The sequence below is a fragment of the Scyliorhinus canicula genome, chromosome 4, assembly GCF_902713615.1.
Source record: "Scyliorhinus canicula chromosome 4, sScyCan1.1, whole genome shotgun sequence".
Lineage (NCBI taxonomy): Eukaryota > Metazoa > Chordata > Chondrichthyes > Carcharhiniformes > Scyliorhinidae > Scyliorhinus > Scyliorhinus canicula.
In genome coordinates, this window is record NC_052149.1 from 85,779,161 (window position 1) to 85,799,211 (window position 20,051).

At 47.3% G+C, this 20,051-nt stretch overlaps 1 protein-coding gene across 1 annotated transcript in view; it reads right to left on the bottom strand.

Annotated features, from left to right (window-relative positions):
• The window catches only part of nphs2 (NPHS2 stomatin family member, podocin), a 69,542-nt gene extending 55,618 nt beyond the window's left edge, over nt 1–13,924 (bottom strand). The window contains exons 1-3 of the mRNA XM_038793508.1: nt 13,582–13,924; nt 4,594–4,697; nt 2,771–2,843 (exon numbers count right to left, since the gene is read on the bottom strand). Of these exons, the coding sequence (XP_038649436.1) occupies nt 2,771–2,843; nt 4,594–4,697; nt 13,582–13,924 (520 nt within the window). The remainder of the gene's footprint in view (nt 1–2,770; nt 2,844–4,593; nt 4,698–13,581) is intronic.
• Nucleotides 13,925–20,051: the final 6,127 nt, after the last annotated feature.

The following is a 20,051-nucleotide window of genomic DNA, read 5'->3' on the forward strand; positions in this document are numbered from 1 at the left end:
CCTGATCCCCTTATCAATCAAGAACCTATCTAGTTCTGTCTTAAAGACACAGTAATTTGGCCTCCACAGGCTTCTGCGGCAAAGAGTTCCACAGATTCACCACCCTCTGGCTGAAGAAATTCCTCCTCATCTCTGTTTTAAAGGATCGCCCCTTTACGCTGAGGTTGTATCCTCTGGTTCTAGTTTTTCCTACAAGTGGAAAATAGATCCTCTCCACATCCACTCTATCCAGGCCTCGCAGTATACTGTAAGTTTCAATAAGATCTCCCTCAACCTTCTAAACTCCAAAGAGTACAGACCCAGAGCCCTCAACCGTTTCTCATACAACAAGCTCGTCATTCCAGGGATCATTCTTGTGAACCTCCTCTGGACCCTTTCCAAGGCCACTACATCCTTCCTTAGCTACGGGGCCCAAAACTGCTCACGATACTCCAAATGGGGTCTGACCAGAACCATATACAGCCTCAGAAGTACATCCCTGGTCTTGTATTCCAGCCCTCTTGACATGAATACTAACATTGCATTTGCCTTCCTAACTGCCGACTGAACTTGCACGTTAACCTTCTGATTTCCTAAGCATTTCCCCATTTAGAAAATAGGCTGTGCCTCCATTCCTCCTTCCAAAATGCAAAACCTCACACTTTTCCACATTGTATTTCATCTGCCACTTCATTGCCCACTTTCCTCGCCTGTCCAAATCCTTCTGCAGCCCCACTGCTTCCTCAATATTACATGTCCCTCTACAGATCTTTGTATCATCTGCAAACTTAGCAATAGTGCCTTCAATTCCTTCTTGCAGATCATTAATGTATATTGTGAAAAGTTGTGGTCCCAGCACCGACCCCTGAGGTACACCACTAGTCACCGGTTACCTTCTTGAAAAAGACCTCTTTATCCCCACTCTCTGCCTTCTGCTAGTCAGCCAATCCTCTATCAATGCCAGGATATTACCCTTAATATAATGGGCTCTGAACTTATTTAATAGTCTCCAGACAGCACCTTGTCAAACGCCTTCTGGAAATCTAAAAAAATAATGTCCACTGGTTCTCCGTTGTCTAACTTCCTTGTTAGCTCCTCAAAGAACTCTAACAGATTTGTCAGACATGACTTCCCTTTGACAATGCCATGCTGACTCAGTCCTATTCTATCATGCACTTTTTCACCGTGAAGATTGATGCAAAGTAACTATTTAGTTCCTCTGCCATTTCTTTGCTTCCTTTTATTACTTCTCCAGCCACATTTTCCAGTGGTTCGATGTCTATTTTTGCCTCTCTCTTCTTTTATATTACTAGCTAGATTGCACTCATATTTCATCTTCTCTCCCCTTATTGATTTTATAATTGTCCTCTGCTCACTTTTAAATGATTCCCAATCCTTTGGCTTCCCACTAATCCTTGCCACTTTGTATGCTTTTTCTTTTGCTTTTATGCTGTCCTTGACTTCTCTCGTCAACCATGGATGTCTTGTCCTCCCCTTAGCATGTCTCCTCCTCCTTGGGATGAATTTCTGCTGTGCCTCCCGAATAACCCCCAAAACCTCCTGTTATTGCTGTTCCACTGTCTTCCCTGCTAGGCTCCTTCTCCAATCAACTCTGGCCAGCTCCTCCCTCATGCCTTTGCAGTTACCCTTATTTAATTGTAAAACTGTTACAGCTGATTCCAGCTTCTCCCTCTCAAACTGCCGGGTAAATTCTGCATACAGCAGAATGTTGCTTCAGCCGAGGCTGCACTTACCTTACATTGGCGATCTCAGCTTGCCGAGCTCATCAATGCAGGAAGAGTATTCGAGGATCAGGGCATCATTTTAAAATACACCCGATCTTTTGGATCCCCCTTCTGCTCCTCCACCAGGGCCTTTGGACACCCCACTGCCCCAACCTACCTCTTGGGGGTCCTTGAGCCACCCCTCACCCTAGCTCTTAAGGGCAGGGCGCCTCCGAGCCTGATCCCTGACACAGTCAACCTGGCACCCAGGCTCCTTGGCACTGCCAAGGTGCTAGGCTGGTAGTGCCCCTGCCAGTCCAGAAATGCCACCTGGGCACCTTGACAGTGCCTGGGTGGCACTGCCAGGATGCTTTGGTGGTAGTGCCAAAGTACCAGGCTGGCAGGTGCCCGGGTACCAGTGGGAGTGCCAACGTACCAATCTGCCCTTTCCCCGACTGCCTGGACTTTCTTTTAAAAAAAAATTTAAAGTACCCAATTATTTTTTTCCAATTAAGGGGCAATTTAGCATGGCCAATCCACCGACCCTGCACATCTTTGGGTTGTGGGGGTGAAACCCACGCGAACACAGCAAGAATGTGCAAACTCCACATGGACTGTGACCCGGTGCTGGGATCGAACCCGGGTCCTCGGCGTCTCGAGTCAGCAGTGCTAACCACGGCACCACCGTGCTGCCCCTGCCTGGGTGTTTCTAATGGCCTGAAAGACCCTCCCAGGTGCTGTTACGCCTTTTACACGTTTGTGTGGACCAGTGCTAAACGGGGCTATGGCGAAGTCTCGCAGGCAAGGCTGTTAGTTCCCGGGCCTCAGGAGAATCCAGCGTAGTGCATTTAAATATGTTAATTTAGGTGATGCCCAGTGAGGGTGAGATCCAGATCGCGGCATCTCACAAGATCTCGTTAGACCTTGTGAGGCATTCCGAGCGTCGCAAATCTTGGAAGAGGCCTCTCACGAGATTTAACGGCCTCATCGTGTCACCGAGTCGGGTGGGACGAGGCCTTGAGATTGCTCCCCAAATCTAACATGCCAGTGAGGATACAAACACCTACCCGGCCCCCTGGCTCTCCCTGGTAGTAATCGTCCCAGTCTGAATATCACCGCACGCTCATATTCTTGGACTATCTGCACCACAAGAGAAAGGATGATTATTACACCCGTGATTATTCGTTACTGCCACATAATCCCGTTTGCAGATGACAAGATTTCCGCAATATTAACTTTTTTGAATACCGACTCTCTTAGAATCATAGAATTTGCAATGCTCAAGGAGGCCATTTGGCCCATCGAGTCTGCACAAACCCTTGGAAAGAGCACCCTACCCAGGCCCACACCCCAACCCTATCCCCGTAGCCCAGTAACCCCACCTGAATTTATGGACACTGAGGGGCAATTTAAAGAACAAAGAACAAAGAAAAGTACAGCACAGGAACAGGCCCTTCGGCCCTCCAAGCCCGTTCCGACTATGCTGCCCGACTAAACTATAATCTCCTACACTTCCTGGGTCCGTATCCCTCTATTCCCATCCTATTCATGTATTTATCAAGATGCCCCTTAAATGTCATTATCATCCCTGCTTCCACCACCTCCTCCGGCAGCGAGTTCCAGGCACCCACTACCCTCTGTGTAAAAAACCTGCCTTGTACATCTACTCTAAACCTTTCCCCTCGCACCTTAAACCTATGCCCCCTAGTAATTGACCCCTCTACCCTGGGGAACAGCCTCTGACGATTCACTCTGTCTATGCCCCTCAATTTTGTAGACCTATATCAGGTCGCCCCTCAACCTCCATCGTTCCAGTGAGAACAAACCGAGTTTATTCAACCGCTCCTCATAGCTAATGCCCTCCATACCAGGCAACATCCTGGTAAATCTCTTCTGCACCCTCTCTAAATCCTCCACATCATTCTGGTAGTGTGACGACCAGAATTGAACACTATACTCCACGTGTGGCCTAACTAAGATTCTATACAGCTGCAACATGACTTGCCAATTCTTATACTCAATGCCCTGGCCAATGAAGACAAGCATGCTGTATGCCTTCTTGACTACCTTCTCCACCTGTGTTGCCCCTTTCAGTGACCTATGGACCAATCCACCTAACCTGCACATCTTTGGATTGTGGGAGAAAACCAGAGCACCCGGAGGAAACCCACGGGGAGAAAGTTCACATTCCACACAGACAGTTAACCGCGGTCGGAATTGAACCCAGCTCCCTGGGACTGTGGCAAATCTTCCCACTTGGTTAGATATCATGGTGTGCTTGACCACGGGGCGTCTATTGTTTTTTAAAATAAATTTAGAATACCAACATTTTCCAATTCAGGGGCAATTTAGCATGGCCAATCCGCTTATCGTGCACATCTTTGGGTTGCGGGGGTGAAACCCACGCAGTCGCGGGGAGAATGTGCAAACTCCACACGGGGCCGGGATCGAACCCAAGTCGTCAGCACCATGACGCAGCAGTGCTAACCACTGCGCCACTGTGCTACCCAGGGCGCCTGTTAGTTTACTGGACTGTGTCCTTACTGTGAACATTAGAGTATTAGGTAGATTCAGCTGGGATCATAACATTAAGACCACCTATTTCCACCTCAGTAACATCACCTTGCTATGCAGTTCTAATGCTTTTTATTTTTATGTTAATTTTCTATTCTTTTGGATCCTTCTAATTTTATTTTATGTGCAGCCCTTCATAATGTGGCACCCTGGTGAGAAATTACTGAATGCATCAACCCAGGTAAATGATGGTCACTATCTAGACTTAAACACAAGGGTCAAGTATTAAAGCTTGAGATACTAGAGATACCTCATTCCTACTGAACCAATATTTCCAAAAATGCAGTTTGTTATCTTCTGGTAACAATATACTTGCCTTAACACAGAACCAGACAGAAACTGGGAATGTAACAAGAACCAGCAACAAAGTAAGGAACGTGAGAATGCACTCGCAGATCCCTGGACTTCGGTGCTTGATACCTGATTAAAAAGAGCAGATAGGCATACCAGATTATTTTTACAGCAGTCTATTCTTAACAAAGTAATACCACACCCAGCTTAAACGTCATCCAAGAATTACATGGTAGGTTTCCTGTATCAAGCTCTACCCGTCCTTTTTCTGCTCTCCATTTTATTCTGTCCTTTTATAATGCTTGTTGGCATACAGTTCTTTGGGTATGAAGAATCTTCCAATGTATAACTGGGGTGTCATTTCATATGTGAAGCTACTCAGTCATTTAGAAGGTGTCTGGAAGGGTAGCCAAGGCGCAAGGGACTCTCTGATCGCCTCCAGGTTCACCGACTGGGGGGTGGACTGGCCGGGGAATGGACACAGAGCAAACCCCACATGGTGACCGACGAATAGAAATGGGTTCTCCGGCAAATAGATTGAAGTTCACAGCTGGTTTCCAACAGAAGTTGTAGGATTTTATGGAATAAAGATGCCTAGTGTTCTGGCAGACACCAAAATGGCTTCGAGGCTACCCAAAAGGTCTCAGCCAAAGTGATCAGTTTGCAGCCTTTCACCATCAGGCAGAGGCAATAACACAAGTACTCATTTTGTCACATCAACAACATCAATGAAGCGTTAATGAATTTCAATGTACCCAATAATCAAATTGTGGAATGCAAATGTTCAAAAACAGTTCCAGCAAAAACCATAAGACTTGAGAAGGCAACTGGCACGGCCAACAGAACAAAATGATAACCTATGGCAATTTTCAAACTTGAACCATGCGGAAAATTAAATTCCCTGGAGGAATTTTGGTGCATGTCCATGATGATGGTTGAATGGATGAGGATGGAGTCAAGTTGTGGATTGATACACTCATGTTCCTATGAGATGGGGTCAACGACGAGAGCGAAAAATATCGCTAGAAGGCCAGAATCACGTTTCACGTCGACTTAAAAGTAGGAAGCGATTAACCCTTCCCTCATCAACGGGCGGGGCGTTTCCCACTGTTCATAGTAGGGAACCTTGTAATAAATTAACATCTCATTATCGGGCCCATACGCCCACGTCAAATAATGCGTCCACAACGGCGTGATGTCAGATTGCCGTGAAGTACGACTGGCCTCAGAAGGTGTTATCAGGATCCTCCTGTTAATCACTGTCTGCCCATTTTTTTCTCTTTTCATTTCTGTTCTTTTGGATATTTAAATTGTTGTACCTGGATAATTAATGGGACCTATGCCTTTAAGATGGACTGCACATTTAATTTTAAAGCAGGAAACTCCAACAGCATATGCTGTTTGGTCTGACGCCAGTGATGGCACCTTGTGATGGACTTGCTGTTTCAGATTGCCAGGCCTCAGCTGATAATTAGCTGATTGGTGCTGTCCATTCTGGAATATTCTGCAAGGCTGGGGGATTTCAGATTGTTTTAATTTTGTTTTGAACTCAGAGCTGAAGGACTCTAGTGAGTTTCTCTCTCGCTGACAGGGTAAACCTCTCTCAAACACCCAGTTCGAGACTCTGTTTTCTCTTCAGTAAAGCTGGAGGACATTCTAGTGAGTCTGCAAACCAAGTAAGAGTTAAACCCAGGCTGAGAACTGGGTTTGAGGGGAGACAAAGAAGATCTTAAGGAGATCCAGTCAAGCCACCAGCTGAAAGCAGAGTCAGTAGTTTGAAAACCCTTTTTGAATCTTGTGTAGGGAACTCCGTTTCTTATCTCAGAAAGGCTGTTGGTTGTTCTGATGAAGTTGGAAACAAATATGAATTACACAGGCCTGAGGCTGTTTTTCTGAGTTCAGGGTCATAAAAGATAAAGTGACTCCCCAGAGGAAACCATACAGCCTGGGGGTTCTGGCTGAATGCTCCTGCCAGAAGATGCTCATTAGCAATCCAACCGGTTGTTACAATCGCTCCGTTTCGTGTGAGAACAGCCTGAGGCTGCAGTGACTTCAACATCTGAATCCAGGACACTCGTTTTCCATTCCATAATCTCATCTTATTATTTTTAATGCTCCCCCCCCCCCCCCCACCCCCTCTGTGTATGTGGGTAGAGGGTGGGACAGTAAAATGGGGGGAAGTAGTAGTTTAGCTATCTGTTTATTCTATTATAAGTATTACATGTCTTACCACTATTTTTTGGTATACATAAACAGTTGTGTTTCACTTACCAATCTGATGCCTGTAAATCATTGGAGCAGTGAAGGGCCAAAGATCTCAGATACTTCATAGGAATTATTGGTTGCTTCACTTGTGTTGGGACTCCGGGACCTGTGGGACTGCGCACTAGCCCAGGGTGCCAGGACATAAATTGGGGACTCGACCGAGATCGGATTTGGGTTCCAGCGTAAATTTAAAGAGACACTAGGTTTGCAGTGATATGGAAGACGGCTCTGGAAGCTGCTGAGCATTTCCTTGAGGTGGAAGATTTAATTCTGGTTTATTTGGAGGGGCTTTGCAAAGACCCGCCTGTTGAGTTGGCAGGGAAATTAAAACTGACCTTATTAGTTAAAGCTAAGAAGGCGGAGGTACTTGATAATAATAATCATTATCATCACAAGTAGGTTTACATTGACACTGCAATGAAGTTACTGTGAAAAGCCCCTAGTCGCCACATTCCGGCGCCTGTTCGGGTACAGAGGGAGAATTCAGAATGTCCAAATTACCTAATAGCATGTCTTTTGGGACTTGTGGGAGGAAACCGGAGCACCCGGAGGAAACCCACACAGACACGGGGAGAACGTGTAGACTCCGCACAAACAGTGACCCAAGCTGGGAATCGAACCTGGGACCCTGGAGTTGTGAAACAACTGTGATAACCACTGTGCTACCGTATCGGCATTGCAGCGATTGCTAAACATGTGAAGGTGTAAGGAGAACGGGAGAGCCAACGGGATTGTTGAGCATCAGGGACGTCTTCTGGTGGGGAACTTGAGCTGGAAAAGGTTTGGTTGCAGTTAGAGCATAAGAACATAAGAACTAGGAGCAGGAGTAGGCCATCTGGCCCCTCGAGGCTGCTCCACCATTCAATGAGATCATGGCTGATCTTTTGTGGACTCAGCTCCACTTTCCGGCCCGAACACCATAACCCTTAATCCCTTTATTCTTCAAAAAACTATTTATCTTTATCTTAAAAACATTTAATGAAGGAGCCTCAACTGCTTCACTGGGCAAGGAATTCCATAGATTCACAACCCTTTGGGTGAAGAGGTTCCTCCTAGACTCAGTCCTAAATCTACTTCCCCTTATTTTGAGGCTATGCCCCCTAGTTCTGCTTTCACCCGCCAGTGGAAACAACCTGCCTGCATCTATCCTATCTATACCCTTCATAATTTTAAATGTTTCGATAAGATCCCCCCTCACCCTTCCAAATTCCAACGAGTACAGTCCCAGTCTACTCAACCTCTCCTCATAATTCAACCCCTTCAGCTCTGGGATTAACCTAGTGAATCTCCTCTGCACACCCTCCAGTGCCAGTACGTCCTTTCTCAAGTAAGGAGACCAAAACTGAACACAATACTCCAGGTGTGGCCTCACTAACACCTTATACAATTGCAGCATAACCTCCCTAGTCTTAAACTCCATCCCTCTAGCAATGAAGGGCAAAATTCCATTTGCCTTCTTAGTCACCTGTTGCACCTGTAAACCAACTTTCTGTGACTCATGCACTAGCACACCCAGGTCTCTCTGCACAACAGCATGCTTTAATATTTTATCATTTAAATAATAATCTCGTTTGCTGTTATTCCTACCAAAATGGATAACCTCACATTTGTCAACATTGTATTCCATCTGCCAGACCCTAGCCCATTCACTTAACCTATCCAAATCCCTCTGTAGACTTCCAGTATCCTCTGCACTTTTCTCTTTACCACTCATCTTAGTGTTGTCTGCAAACTTGGACACATTGCCCTTGGTCCCCAACTCCAAATCATCTATGTAAATTGTGAACAATTGTGAGCCCAACACAGATCCCTGAGGGACACCACTAGCTACTGATTGCCAACCAGAGAAACACCCATTAATCCCCACTCTTTGCTTTCTATTAATTAACCAATCCTCTATACATGCTACTACTTTACCCTTAATGCCATGCATCTTTATCTTATGCAGCAACCTTTTGTGTGGCACCTTGTCGAAGGCTTTCTGGAAATCATGAAAGGCAATTAAAACGAATAAAGATAGAAATACAGTAAAAACAGAGACAATGGAAATTATGCAGCAAAAGCAAAAGGAAATGGAGATGGAAAAGAGGAGTCAGGAACAGGATAATGGGAGAAAAGAAAGAGAAAGAGAGAGAGAGACGAACAAGCAAAGGAGAGACACTTCCAGCTTAGGGTACTGGAAATAGGTGGGAAGCTGCCAGAACGGAGAGGGGAGCTTAATCCTAGAACGGAACTCGGTGACGATATGTTTAAATTTGTACAGACTCTCCCAAAACTCGGAGAGAAAGAGGTAGAAATGTTCTTTAAAGCTTTTTAGAAAATAGCAACCCAAATGGAGTGGTCTAAAGCAAAGTGGACACTACCACTGCAGAGTAAATTGATGAGGTGGGCACAGGAAGTTTATGCTGTCTTGTCAGAGCCGGAGTCGAAGGATTATGGGACGGTAAAAAAGGTTATTCGAGATGCATACTAATTGGTTCCCAACGCATATGGGTAAAAAGTTTGGACTTAAAGGAGACACCCGGGACAGACTTATCCAGAATTTGAAAGGGTTGAGCAGAATAATTTTAATAGGTGGGTACAAGCATTGGGAGCTGAAACTACCTATGGGGCTCTGAGAGGAGTATAAGAATTGCCTACCTTCAGCGATAACTCCTTATGTAGAAGATCAGAGGGTGCAAACTGCTCGGCAAGCAGCAATTATGGATGATGATTACGAGCTAATCTATAAATTTAACCTGTTGTTCCATCACATCCATAATTCTGAAAAGGATGGGAAGTGGGGGAGTGAGAGGAAGGCAGGTAGCCAAGGTAGAGAATGGATTGCTGGGAATGCTCCGAGATCTCCTCCTCAGACCAGGAAGGAAGGTTCGGGGGATGGAAGTGAGACTCGAAAGCCTAGGTGTCACCATTGGAACAAGGTGGACATGTTCGTTCAACATGTTGGAAGTTGCAAGGCAAACCCATGGGACTAGTGGAAGTTCATAGGGAGAATTCTGAAAAGGGAACAAATGTGGAGAAAACTACGGTGCAGACTATAGTGTTAACTGGACTCAGGATACCTGAGGTGAACACTGCTGTGGCAGCAGGTGTGAAGACTGAGGTAGATGAGAGATATGCCGGTTTGTATCTAAGGGGAAGGTCACTCCATTTTCCTCAACTGATACCCCATAACCATTTTAAGGGATACCAGTGTGGTGAATGTATAATATGTATAATTCACACTGTGTATCACTGTGCCCCTGTGGGCTCCATCTGTGAGCCGTTGCACGGCTCTGCCCAGAGGGGGAGATGAGGAGCATGTACAGGGCTCCACCCTTGGCTCCGCCCATGGCTCCGCCCATGGCTCCTCCCACAACCAGAAGTATAAAGTGCTGCGGTCTTGCGAGCCTGCCCTCAGTTCACCTGGTCGCAGGCAGGCTCAGTTGTAAAGCCACAGTTTACTTCTACTCATGTCTTGAGTGAATTGATGGCCGCATCAACCCGGGCTGCTCAATTCTAGTGCTGGAGAAGGATTTGTTTTTTCCTCCAGAGAGCTCAGCGAAAGCTGAGGCATTTGTGAATGGGATAGGTGGAAGTTGTATCCCAGTTCCATGGTATAAAGTGCAGTTGGAGTGTGATTTAAAGTCAGGTCCAATGGTTGTTGGAGTGGTTAAGGAATTTCCATTGGAAGGAGTAGACTTATTTTTGGGGAACGATTTAGCAGGAATGAAGCTTGTAGCTTCACCCATGGTTACAGAGAATCAGAAGGAAGTACTGCAATTAGCATCTGCGCTGCCAACAGTAGGGCATGTGGGAGATAAGAAAACTCATTGGGCAGTAGAAGACTCAAAGGAAGAAATGTTTACAGTTATTGATCAAATATCAAATGACTGTGATAGTGAATCAGATCCTAAGCATATTCGGACCGAAGGTGACCATAAGGAGAGTCTTGACTTTGATCTCTGTTTTGAATATGAATTAACGGTAAACAGTTGTTGCAAGAGTGTTGGCAGGGAGGAGGAGTCAGACAAAAGTGTTGACTTTGATTTCAGTTCTGATTATGAAGTGATAATAAACAGTTGCTACCGAATAGACCAGGTACTGAAAGAGTGAAAGAGCATAGATGGAGTGTATGGAAACACCAGGGGTCCCTCTATTAACTACCTATGCTAGGGCAGCACAGTGGCGCAGCGGGTTAGCACTGCGGCCTCACGGCACTGAGGTCCCAGGTTCGATCCCAGCTCTGGGTCACTGTCCGTATGGAGTTTGCACATTCTCCCCGTATTTGCGTGGGTTTCGCCCCCACAACCCAAAAATGTGCAAGCTAGGTGGATTGGCCACGCTAAATTGCCCTTGAAAAAAATTGAATTGGGTACTTTAAATTTTTTAAAAAATTAACTGCCTATGCTGTGGAACTCAGAAGCTTTGAACAGCTAAAATCACATCTATCTCGACTAAAATCGCAGAGATTGGCTCAGATAGAGACTGAGGAACAGTGCATCTTGGACATGTTGCAGAAGCAAAGAAAGCTGTTGTAGTCCATAGAACACCACGGAGAGTTAGGGAGATTGACGGGAATGTTCGACGATGAGTCGGTGCTGACCCCTCCCCCCCTAGATTGAGACACTGAACCCCGGTCCCGAGTTGAATTTATCAGTGAACCCCATGTCCTCTCCGGTGCACCCTGAGCCGATCCGCGGGCACAGGCTTTGGCAGATGCTGGGGGCACTGGTGGGGGGGTGGTCCGGGGGTGGCAGTCCTGGCCAAAGGGGTGCACTATTTGGCAGGCTGGGTATTCTCCAGGCCGGCGCCATGTTGCACAGCGCGACCGCAATTCTCCAGCCGTATCGGCAGCGAGAGCCGGGTGCTCGTCTCTGCATACCTGCTTGCCCCCCCACCAGATTGGGGATCTGTGGACATTTTACACCATTTGTTCTATTGTGAAAGGCCACCGTTCCCATGCCGACGTCAGCACTTAGTCTCAGAATCAGAGAGGTTCTCTGAGGTTCCCAGGCTCCAACGGCATGATTTGCACTACTCCACCAGATAGGGAGGAGGGAGGGGTGAAAAGTACAAATCCCAACCACGCCGGAGAGAATCGTGTTTTTTGATTCCCTCCAGGTTTTGAGCCCATGCTGATTTTCTCACTGACAGAGTGAGGCCTCAAAACTGCCCCAGTATATTGTAAGTAAACAATAGTGGTTTCATACCTAGCTGATAAGCCAAGGTTAATACATTGGTGATGAAGATAAAGCAGAGGACGTGTGGTCCCAAGATTCTCCAACTCACCGGGAACTCTGCAACCGGCAACACAAGGCGGAGAATTTCGCCCGCATGTTGTACATAAACGTTAGTTTTTTCATACCTAGCTGGTGAGCCAACGTTCTGACAATATTTCAACTGGTTGGGCAATCTAGGATCAGGAAACATAGCCTAAACATTAGAGATAGGAGTAAAATTAAGAAACACTCCGTACAAAGGGTGGTACAAATTTGGAACACTCCTCTGCAAATGGCAATTGATGGTGGGTCAATTAATTGGCAGCTTTAAATTTGAGTTTGATCTATTTATGTTAACCTGAGGTACTAAGAGATATGGGTAAAGGCAGGTATATAGAGTTAGGTCACAGATCAGTCATTTAGTGGCAGAACAGATTTCAGGGATAAAGTTTTATCTTGCAAACATTGGGAAAGGCTCTCTTCGGAGGCCTCAAAGAGACAAATTGAATTTATATAAACTTAATGAATCAGACATTAAGATACTAATGATTTTTTTAGAAGACATGGGCGGGATTTTCCTGTATCCGGTGGGGCGGGCCGTACCGGCGCCAAAGAGTGGCGTGAAGCACTCCGGCGTCGGGCCACCCGGAAGATGCGGAATCCTTCACACCTTCGGGGGCTAGGACCGGCGCTGGGGTGATTGGCACCATGCCAACCGGTGCCGAAGGGCCTCCGCCGGCTGGCGCGAGTTGCTGCATGTGCAGGAGCGCCAGCGTGTTCCCAAAACAGCTGGCATGATTCCTGCGCAGGTGCAGGGGGTTTCTTCTCCACGCCGGCCATGGCGGAGCTTTACAGCGGCCGGCGCGGAGGGAAAGAGTGCCCCCACGGCACAGGCATGCCTGCAGATCGGTGGGCCTCGATTGTGGGCCAAATCCCCCCGCGCCCCCCTGAGGACTCCGCAGGCCGCCCGCAGAGTCAGGTCCCGCCGGTAAGAACCTTGTGTAATTTGCGCCGGCGGGACTGGCCGAAAACAGGCGGCCGCTCGGCCCATCACAGAGCGGAGAATCGTCGGGGGGGGGGGGGGGGGAGGACGCTGCCAATGGCCCCCGACCGGCGCGACGCGATTCGCTCCCCTGCCAAAAAATCGGCGCCAGAAAATTTGGCAGCTCGCGTCGGGGCGGGATTCACGCCGCCCCCGGCGATTCTCTGGCCCGGTGGGGGGATCGGAGAATCCCGCCCCATGACTTTTTAACTGGTGACAAAGCAGTTGAATGATACCCAAAATGGTGGATCTTTGAAGGCTGCAGTGTTACACCATTTGAAAGTAGCTACATTTACATTAGTTAACTATTCTCAATTTCAATCTGGTACAATTGCAATCTGGTACAAGAACCTTGTGGACTATTAGTGAAAAGGTTTGAAAAGGGCAGGCATCTTTTATTTGGGAAGTGGAAAGACACAATAGAATTTGGTTAGAAACCTATAAGTGTAGTCAATGACTCTCCCCCACACAGCCCCTTCCTCTCCACACTGCAACCACCTCTTACCTTCCTCTAGTGTTTCAATTCCATTCAGGGCAATGCGCTCCTCACTCTCACTCTCATCTGAGCTCACAACATGGTCCACGTCCACCACGGTGGATCTCGTCACCTTATCATCAGCACTGAGGGAGCTTCCAAGTGGCATCTTTTCCTTTCTTTCTCTTTTCCTCTTTGAGTCCTGTGTCACTGTTTTTCTCATTTGGGAAGGTGTTCCCTTGCTCACACTGAAGTTCTTCCTGTTGCTTCTCATATTTTTGTTTTGTACACCCTTTTCCCCAGGGAAAAAATCATTTTGTCTTTTTTGTGAACTTTTTGAGGAACGAGATGAAGCCCTTGAGTTCTTTTCCATTGGTCTCAATGGTGTATTGGATGGAAGTTTACCCTCTGTGCAAATTCAAGTTGTCCTAGCTATATATACTTAGCATCTGTGCATTTTCATCAGCATATCAACTCTCCTCCCTTAACTGACAAGTTGCCAAGAGTCATATTTGATTAACTAAAAGCCCAGGTTAGTGTCTTTCTAAATATTTTACTGATGTGAAAGGGAGTGACTTTATCCTCCAGATTTATTTAATTAAAGTCAACTTTCTGAGCCAGTGGGCCTCCATGCTGCACTGCTACACGGCAGGGTGACGGGCATCATCAGAGGTAGTTAGACTTTATTACTAAATTGTGCGTTAACTTGAGATGGAATAATATATAAATACATAAGAGAAGTTTATTAAATCAGATTGTCAAATAATCTCACAATGCACAGATATCGGTGGCACAGTGGTTAGCAATGCTGCCTCACAGCACTGGGGACCCGGTTTCAATTACGGCCTTGGGTGACTGTGTGGAGTTTGCATGTCCTCCCCGTGTTTGCGTGGGTTTCTTCCGGGTGCTCCGGTTTCCTCCCATAATCCAAAAATGTGCAGGTTAGACGGATTGATAAAATTACCAGTTAGTGTTCAAAAGGTTAGGTGGGTTACGGGGATACAAGGGCGTGGGCCTAGGTTAGGGTGCATTTTCGGAGGGTCAATGCAAACTCCATGAGCCAAATAGCCTCCACCTGCACTGTACGGATTCTATGATTCTATGATATCAGGCCATTGTGGGTGGAGCTTTGGGCCCAGGATTTACACAATAACCAATCAATGGCTTCCAGGTGGCTTTGTGGATGAAGGCACCATCCTGTGTATTACTAAATGATGTACAGCTAAAGATGCCACTCTAATGTTTGATGTCTGCTGAGCTTGTGTGCGTCCAGTGCTCTTTCAATTCTGTACTGTGTAACTTCCATTCCCTCTGTTCCTGGATTTATGACACAGTTTTCAGTTATCTGGGCATTGTATTTTGAACCTCTGCCTTGCTAACTCTGTCTCTACCTCAAAAAAGTCCTGAGAATTACTGCTTTGACCTTGCTTTCAATGATTTCATCTATTTTTATCTTCCAATACTGCTCCACATTTCTACCACAAAGATTCTCCAACTGCTGTGGGGCAGTTATGGGAAAATTATGTTAAGGATACTTTATAATTATCACCGTGAAGCTAAGGCAACAGAATTTGTTAACCACTTTCAGAGTGGTGTTATTCAGTGTGATCAGGGATGGAGATGTAGCACCTTGCCCCATGGTCATGGTTTTCTTGATCGGAGCAGTGGATATCCCACTGTTGGAAGTAAATTATTTTAATGATCAGTAAGTCTGCAGCATTATGAAACACTAAGTGAGACTTGGTGGCCCTGGCTGTTTCATCTGGTCCTGCCAAAAGTCAATGGGCTATAGGTTGGCTGGCTGAACCCCCCCCAATATAAATGCACTTAGTTGTTGTTGTGGATTATAGTTACCGGTCAGAAAATTAGCCAGCCAATCATGTGCGTCAGATAGTGATGCCAATTTTAGCAGCACACTTCTGCGATCACAAGGGAGTGCTGGAAGCACAAAAAAACACACACACAGCTAAGCTATTGAAATTAATGTTGAATGTTTTATGACTTTGGTAATAACTCCACCCGCCCATGCAGTATAATGGGTCTGCCTGTTGTGGAGTAATTTTTAAATGCAAGTTGGTTTGAAATGTTTGTTGTCGATTTTATCACATAAAGGATTCGAAGATTAGTTACGTTTCAGCATTGTGATCTACATAAAAATGAGTTCATGCAGGTTTAAAATTCTGCTTACTGTCACGCCAGCAAAGGGGAGTTTATATGTCAACATGCCTTGCATTGAATATGTGTTGATTCAATTTATTAAAAACAATAATTAATCTATTGCGGTTAAGAGGGAGGGAGAAATGGAATCTACAGGCTTATCCTTTTAATGTCAGTTGTGGGGACCTGGTCTCTATCATTGGGGCAGAGCAAAATGAGTATTTGAACAATGATGCGCTGAATCAAAGGAATCAGGATGAATTTAGGAAGGTTATGTCTCACAATAAGATCATAAGATCGTGAGAAATAGGAGCAGGTGGAGGTCATTCCGCTCATGAGTTAGGCCCAATGTGACTCCTCTTCGGGTCTCTAATAGAGTATAGGCCAACCTGTCAGTAATCAAGTTGCATTTTTTGAGGTGATCACTCATATGGCGGAATGGGGATTGCCAATCGATGGTGTGTAAATGAACTTCCAAAAGACATTTTCGGCACAAGAGATTATTAGGAAAAGTTAGAGAACGTGGAATTGGAAATAATCTTGCGACTTGGATTGGTAATTGGTAAGGAGGCAGAGAGTAGGGATAAAGGGAATGCATTCTAATTATTGTCAAGTAGTGGCCTTTATAGACTTTACAGGGCTGCAGCTTTTCACTATGTATATCAAAAACAAAGAATTATATTTATTTTTATATTTTTATCGAGGAGAATTTCATTTATAACACGCAGAGTATACAGTGGAAAAGGGATGTTCAAAGTGTAATACCACAGGGAAACCCACAAAATCCTGTGTGGCAGATAGCTAGTTGTGCCCCCTGAGATAGAGCCTCTGAACAGGTTTGGGGGGCCCCTGTTTGCGAGCCCCTGGTGATCGACCGCCGCCGCGTAGCTTCCCCCCCCCATCCCATCTTTATTGTCTCCTGGCACTAAAACGTGCCAGGGGAGGGGAGCATGCTCCACGTCGGGCGGGCATAGTTCGGTCCCGCCGTTGTGGTCGCTTGTGACTGCGCTCTCCCCCTTTGTCCCTTCCAGTTCCTCTTTCCTGCTTACCCTGTGTTTCTCTTGCAGTCTTCACCCCCCCCCTCCCCCCCCCCCCCTCACACCTTGCTTATCCCCCTGCCCCTGTCTGTCCTCTCCCTCTCTTTCTTCTGTTGTCTGTTTTGTTTCTCCTCTCCCCCTGTCCCACACCCCCTTCCGTTTTGCTTCGTGGTTGCTGGTCACAAACAGGTCTTGGAACAGTCTAGTGAATACCCTCCATAGTCTAGTGAATACCCTCCAAGCCTTCCTCTGATCCCCAGATGCTGTATTTTATTTTCTCCAGTTTGGGAAACTCTGCCAGATCGGACAGCCATTCTACAGTGCAGCCAATTGCTAGCCGAGCAGGGGTCTCCAGCGGGCAATCAGGGATTCAAAGACTAGGGCATCTGCCCCTCTCCCCATGAAGGGCTCTGGCTGCTCCGACACTCTGAAGACCACCACTAGTGGGCACGGCCCCACCCTCACTCCCACAACCTTGGACATGGCCTCAAAGAAGGTTGCCTAGTCCCCAACAAGCCTGAGCAGAATATGTGGATGTGGTTGGCCGGGTCTCCCTGGCACCATTCACGATTGTCCTCCACCCCCGGGAAGAACCTGCTCATGCATGTCGTGGTCAAGTGCACCCCTTTAGCTGCATTAGGCTCAGCCATGCACATGAGGAGGTGGAGTTCACCCTATACAGTGCTCTGATCCAGAGTCCTCCCTCTATCTCCATGCCCACTTCCTCCCATTCTTCCATGTATTGTCAAAGGGGTGACCATTTCTCCTCGAGTAATCTACGTACATGTTAGGGCAGTTACTGTCCCCGAGTTTGCCTAGTTCTAGTCAGAAGTCCAATAGTAAGTGTCCTGGTGTCAGGTGGGAACATTGTTATCTCTTTTCGGAGGAAGTTTTTAATTTGCATGTATCTCAGCTGGCTCCCTTTTGGGAGTTGGAGCTTGTCCATGAGTTCTGCCAGGATGGCTATTCTGCCATCCATGTATAGGTCCCCTACCGTCAGTGTCCTTTCGTCCTGCCTCCACCTTTTGAAGGAGGAGTCCATCTTTGCGAGGGTGAACTTGTGGTTTTTGCAGATGGGGACCTTGACGGACATTGCGGTTATACCCAAGTGGTGTCGCAGTGGTTGCAAGTTATCAGCGTGGCCACTACCACTGAGCTTTTTGAATATCTGGCTGTGGGGGATGGGAATGTGGCCATGGACAGCTCTCGAATGGATATCCCTGTGCAGGAACTCGCCTCCATCTTAACCCTTTCTGCGGTCGCAATCCAGTTGTAGAATTAGATGTTCGGGAGGGCCAGGCTTCCCATGTTCCTCCTTCTTTGTAGCACCTTCTTCCTAATCCTCGGGCCCTTTCTCCCCACCACACAAACACCATGAATAATTTGCCAACTGATAAAGAAGGCTTTGGGGATGAAGATCGCGAGGGATCTGAAAAAAGAAACTGGGCAGCACTTCATCTTGATCGTCTGCACTCGCCTTGCCAGGGAGAGCGGGAGCGAGTCCCACCTCCGTAGGTCCCATTTTACCTCCTTCACCAGGATAGTTAGGTTCCATTTGTAGATCTGTGCCCAGTCATGGGCTATTTGGTTCCCCAGGTATCAGGATTTGGTCCGGGCCAGCTTGAACGACAACTTCCCCAGCTCTGATACCCACCCCCCTCCCCCACAGGTTCACAGGGAAGATTTTGCTTTTGCTCAGGTTAAGTTTGTAACCTGAAAAGGCTCCCTTAAGAGTTTATCATTCCTCCCATGCTGGCCAGATTGCTCGAGACATAAAGGAGCAGGCCATCTGCGTTGAGTGAGACTCTGTGCTCTCTATCTCCCCTTTGAATGCTTCTCCACCCCTTCGCTGATCTGAGAGCGATAGCCAGTAGATAGATTGCTGGGGCAAATAATAAGGGGGACAATGGGCATCCCTGCCTCATGCCACTGTGCAGCTGGAAGTATCCAGAGCTAGTGGTATTTGTCTACACACTCACCATGGGAGTGCTGTACAGTAGTTTCACCCACGAGGTGAACCCTTATCTGGAACCTAACCATTCCAGCACCTCTATAAGGTACCTCCATTTGACTCTGTCGAAGGCCTTCTCTGTATCTAGGGAGATGATCACCTCTGGTGTCTCTTCCCCAGGTGGGGTCAGGATCAAGTTCAGCAGGCGCCTGATGTTCGCGGTTTGTTGTCGACCCTTGACAAAGCCTCTGCGACTACCTCAGGTAAGCAACTCTCCAGTTGCTTCGCCAGGGCCTTTGCCAGGGCTTTGACGTCAGTGTTTAAGAGTGAGATGGGTCTGTATGACCCGCACACCATCAGGTCTTTGTCTTTTTTAGTGAGATCTAAGCCTGTGCCAGTGCGCGCGGCAGGGACTCTCTCGATAGCAAGTCATCAAACACCTCCTGCAGATTTGGGGTTAGTGCCGGTGTGATGTTTAACAGACGTTCACCCTGACCCGTCTGGACCCAGTGGCTTCCCTGACTGCATATAATTAATACTCTCCATGACTTTCCCCAGTTCTAATGGTGCTTCCAGGCTCTGCCTCTGCCCGTTGAGAAATCATTTCATCTTCGAGTCCCCCTCCAGAAAGGGGGGGGGGGGGGGGGGGGGGGGGGGGGGGGGGGGGCAGGCGGGATTTCGGAGGTGTACAGCTCTCGGTAGAAACCTGCAAAGGCCCCATTGATCTCATCAGGTACTGTGACTAGTTTACCGTTTCCATCATTCACCTGCGGTATCTCCCTCGTGGCTGCCTACTTTTTCAGCTAGCATGCCAGTTGGCGGATGGCCTTGTCTCCCTGCTCGTAGAAGGTCCCCCATGATTGGTGGAGCTGGTTCACTGCTTTCCTCATGGAGAGCAAGTCAAATTCCGTTTGTAATTTTTTTCCCTCTCCGCCAGTAGTTCTACGGTCGGGGCCATGGAATACCGCAGATCCACCTCCAGTATGGAGCCAGCCAGCTGCTGCCTAGCTGCCCTCTCCTTCCTATCCCTGAGAGCTCTAGATGCTAATATTTCCCCCCTTATCATTGCCTTCAGTGCCTCCCAGAATGTGGAGGGTGAGACCTCCCCATTCTGGTTGCAAGTTACATAGCCAGCGATGGCTTGTGACAATCTCTCACAGAACACCTTGTCGGCGAGGAGGGCTGTGACTAGTCTCCATGGGGGGGGTGGGGGGGTGGGGGGGGGGGGGGGGGGCATTGGGCCCGGCCCGTAGAATGGAGCATAGTCTGAGATTACTGTTGCGGTGTATTCCACCCCTACTATCCCTGGAAGTACCAATTTTCCCACTACAAAGAAGTCAATCCTCGTGCAGACC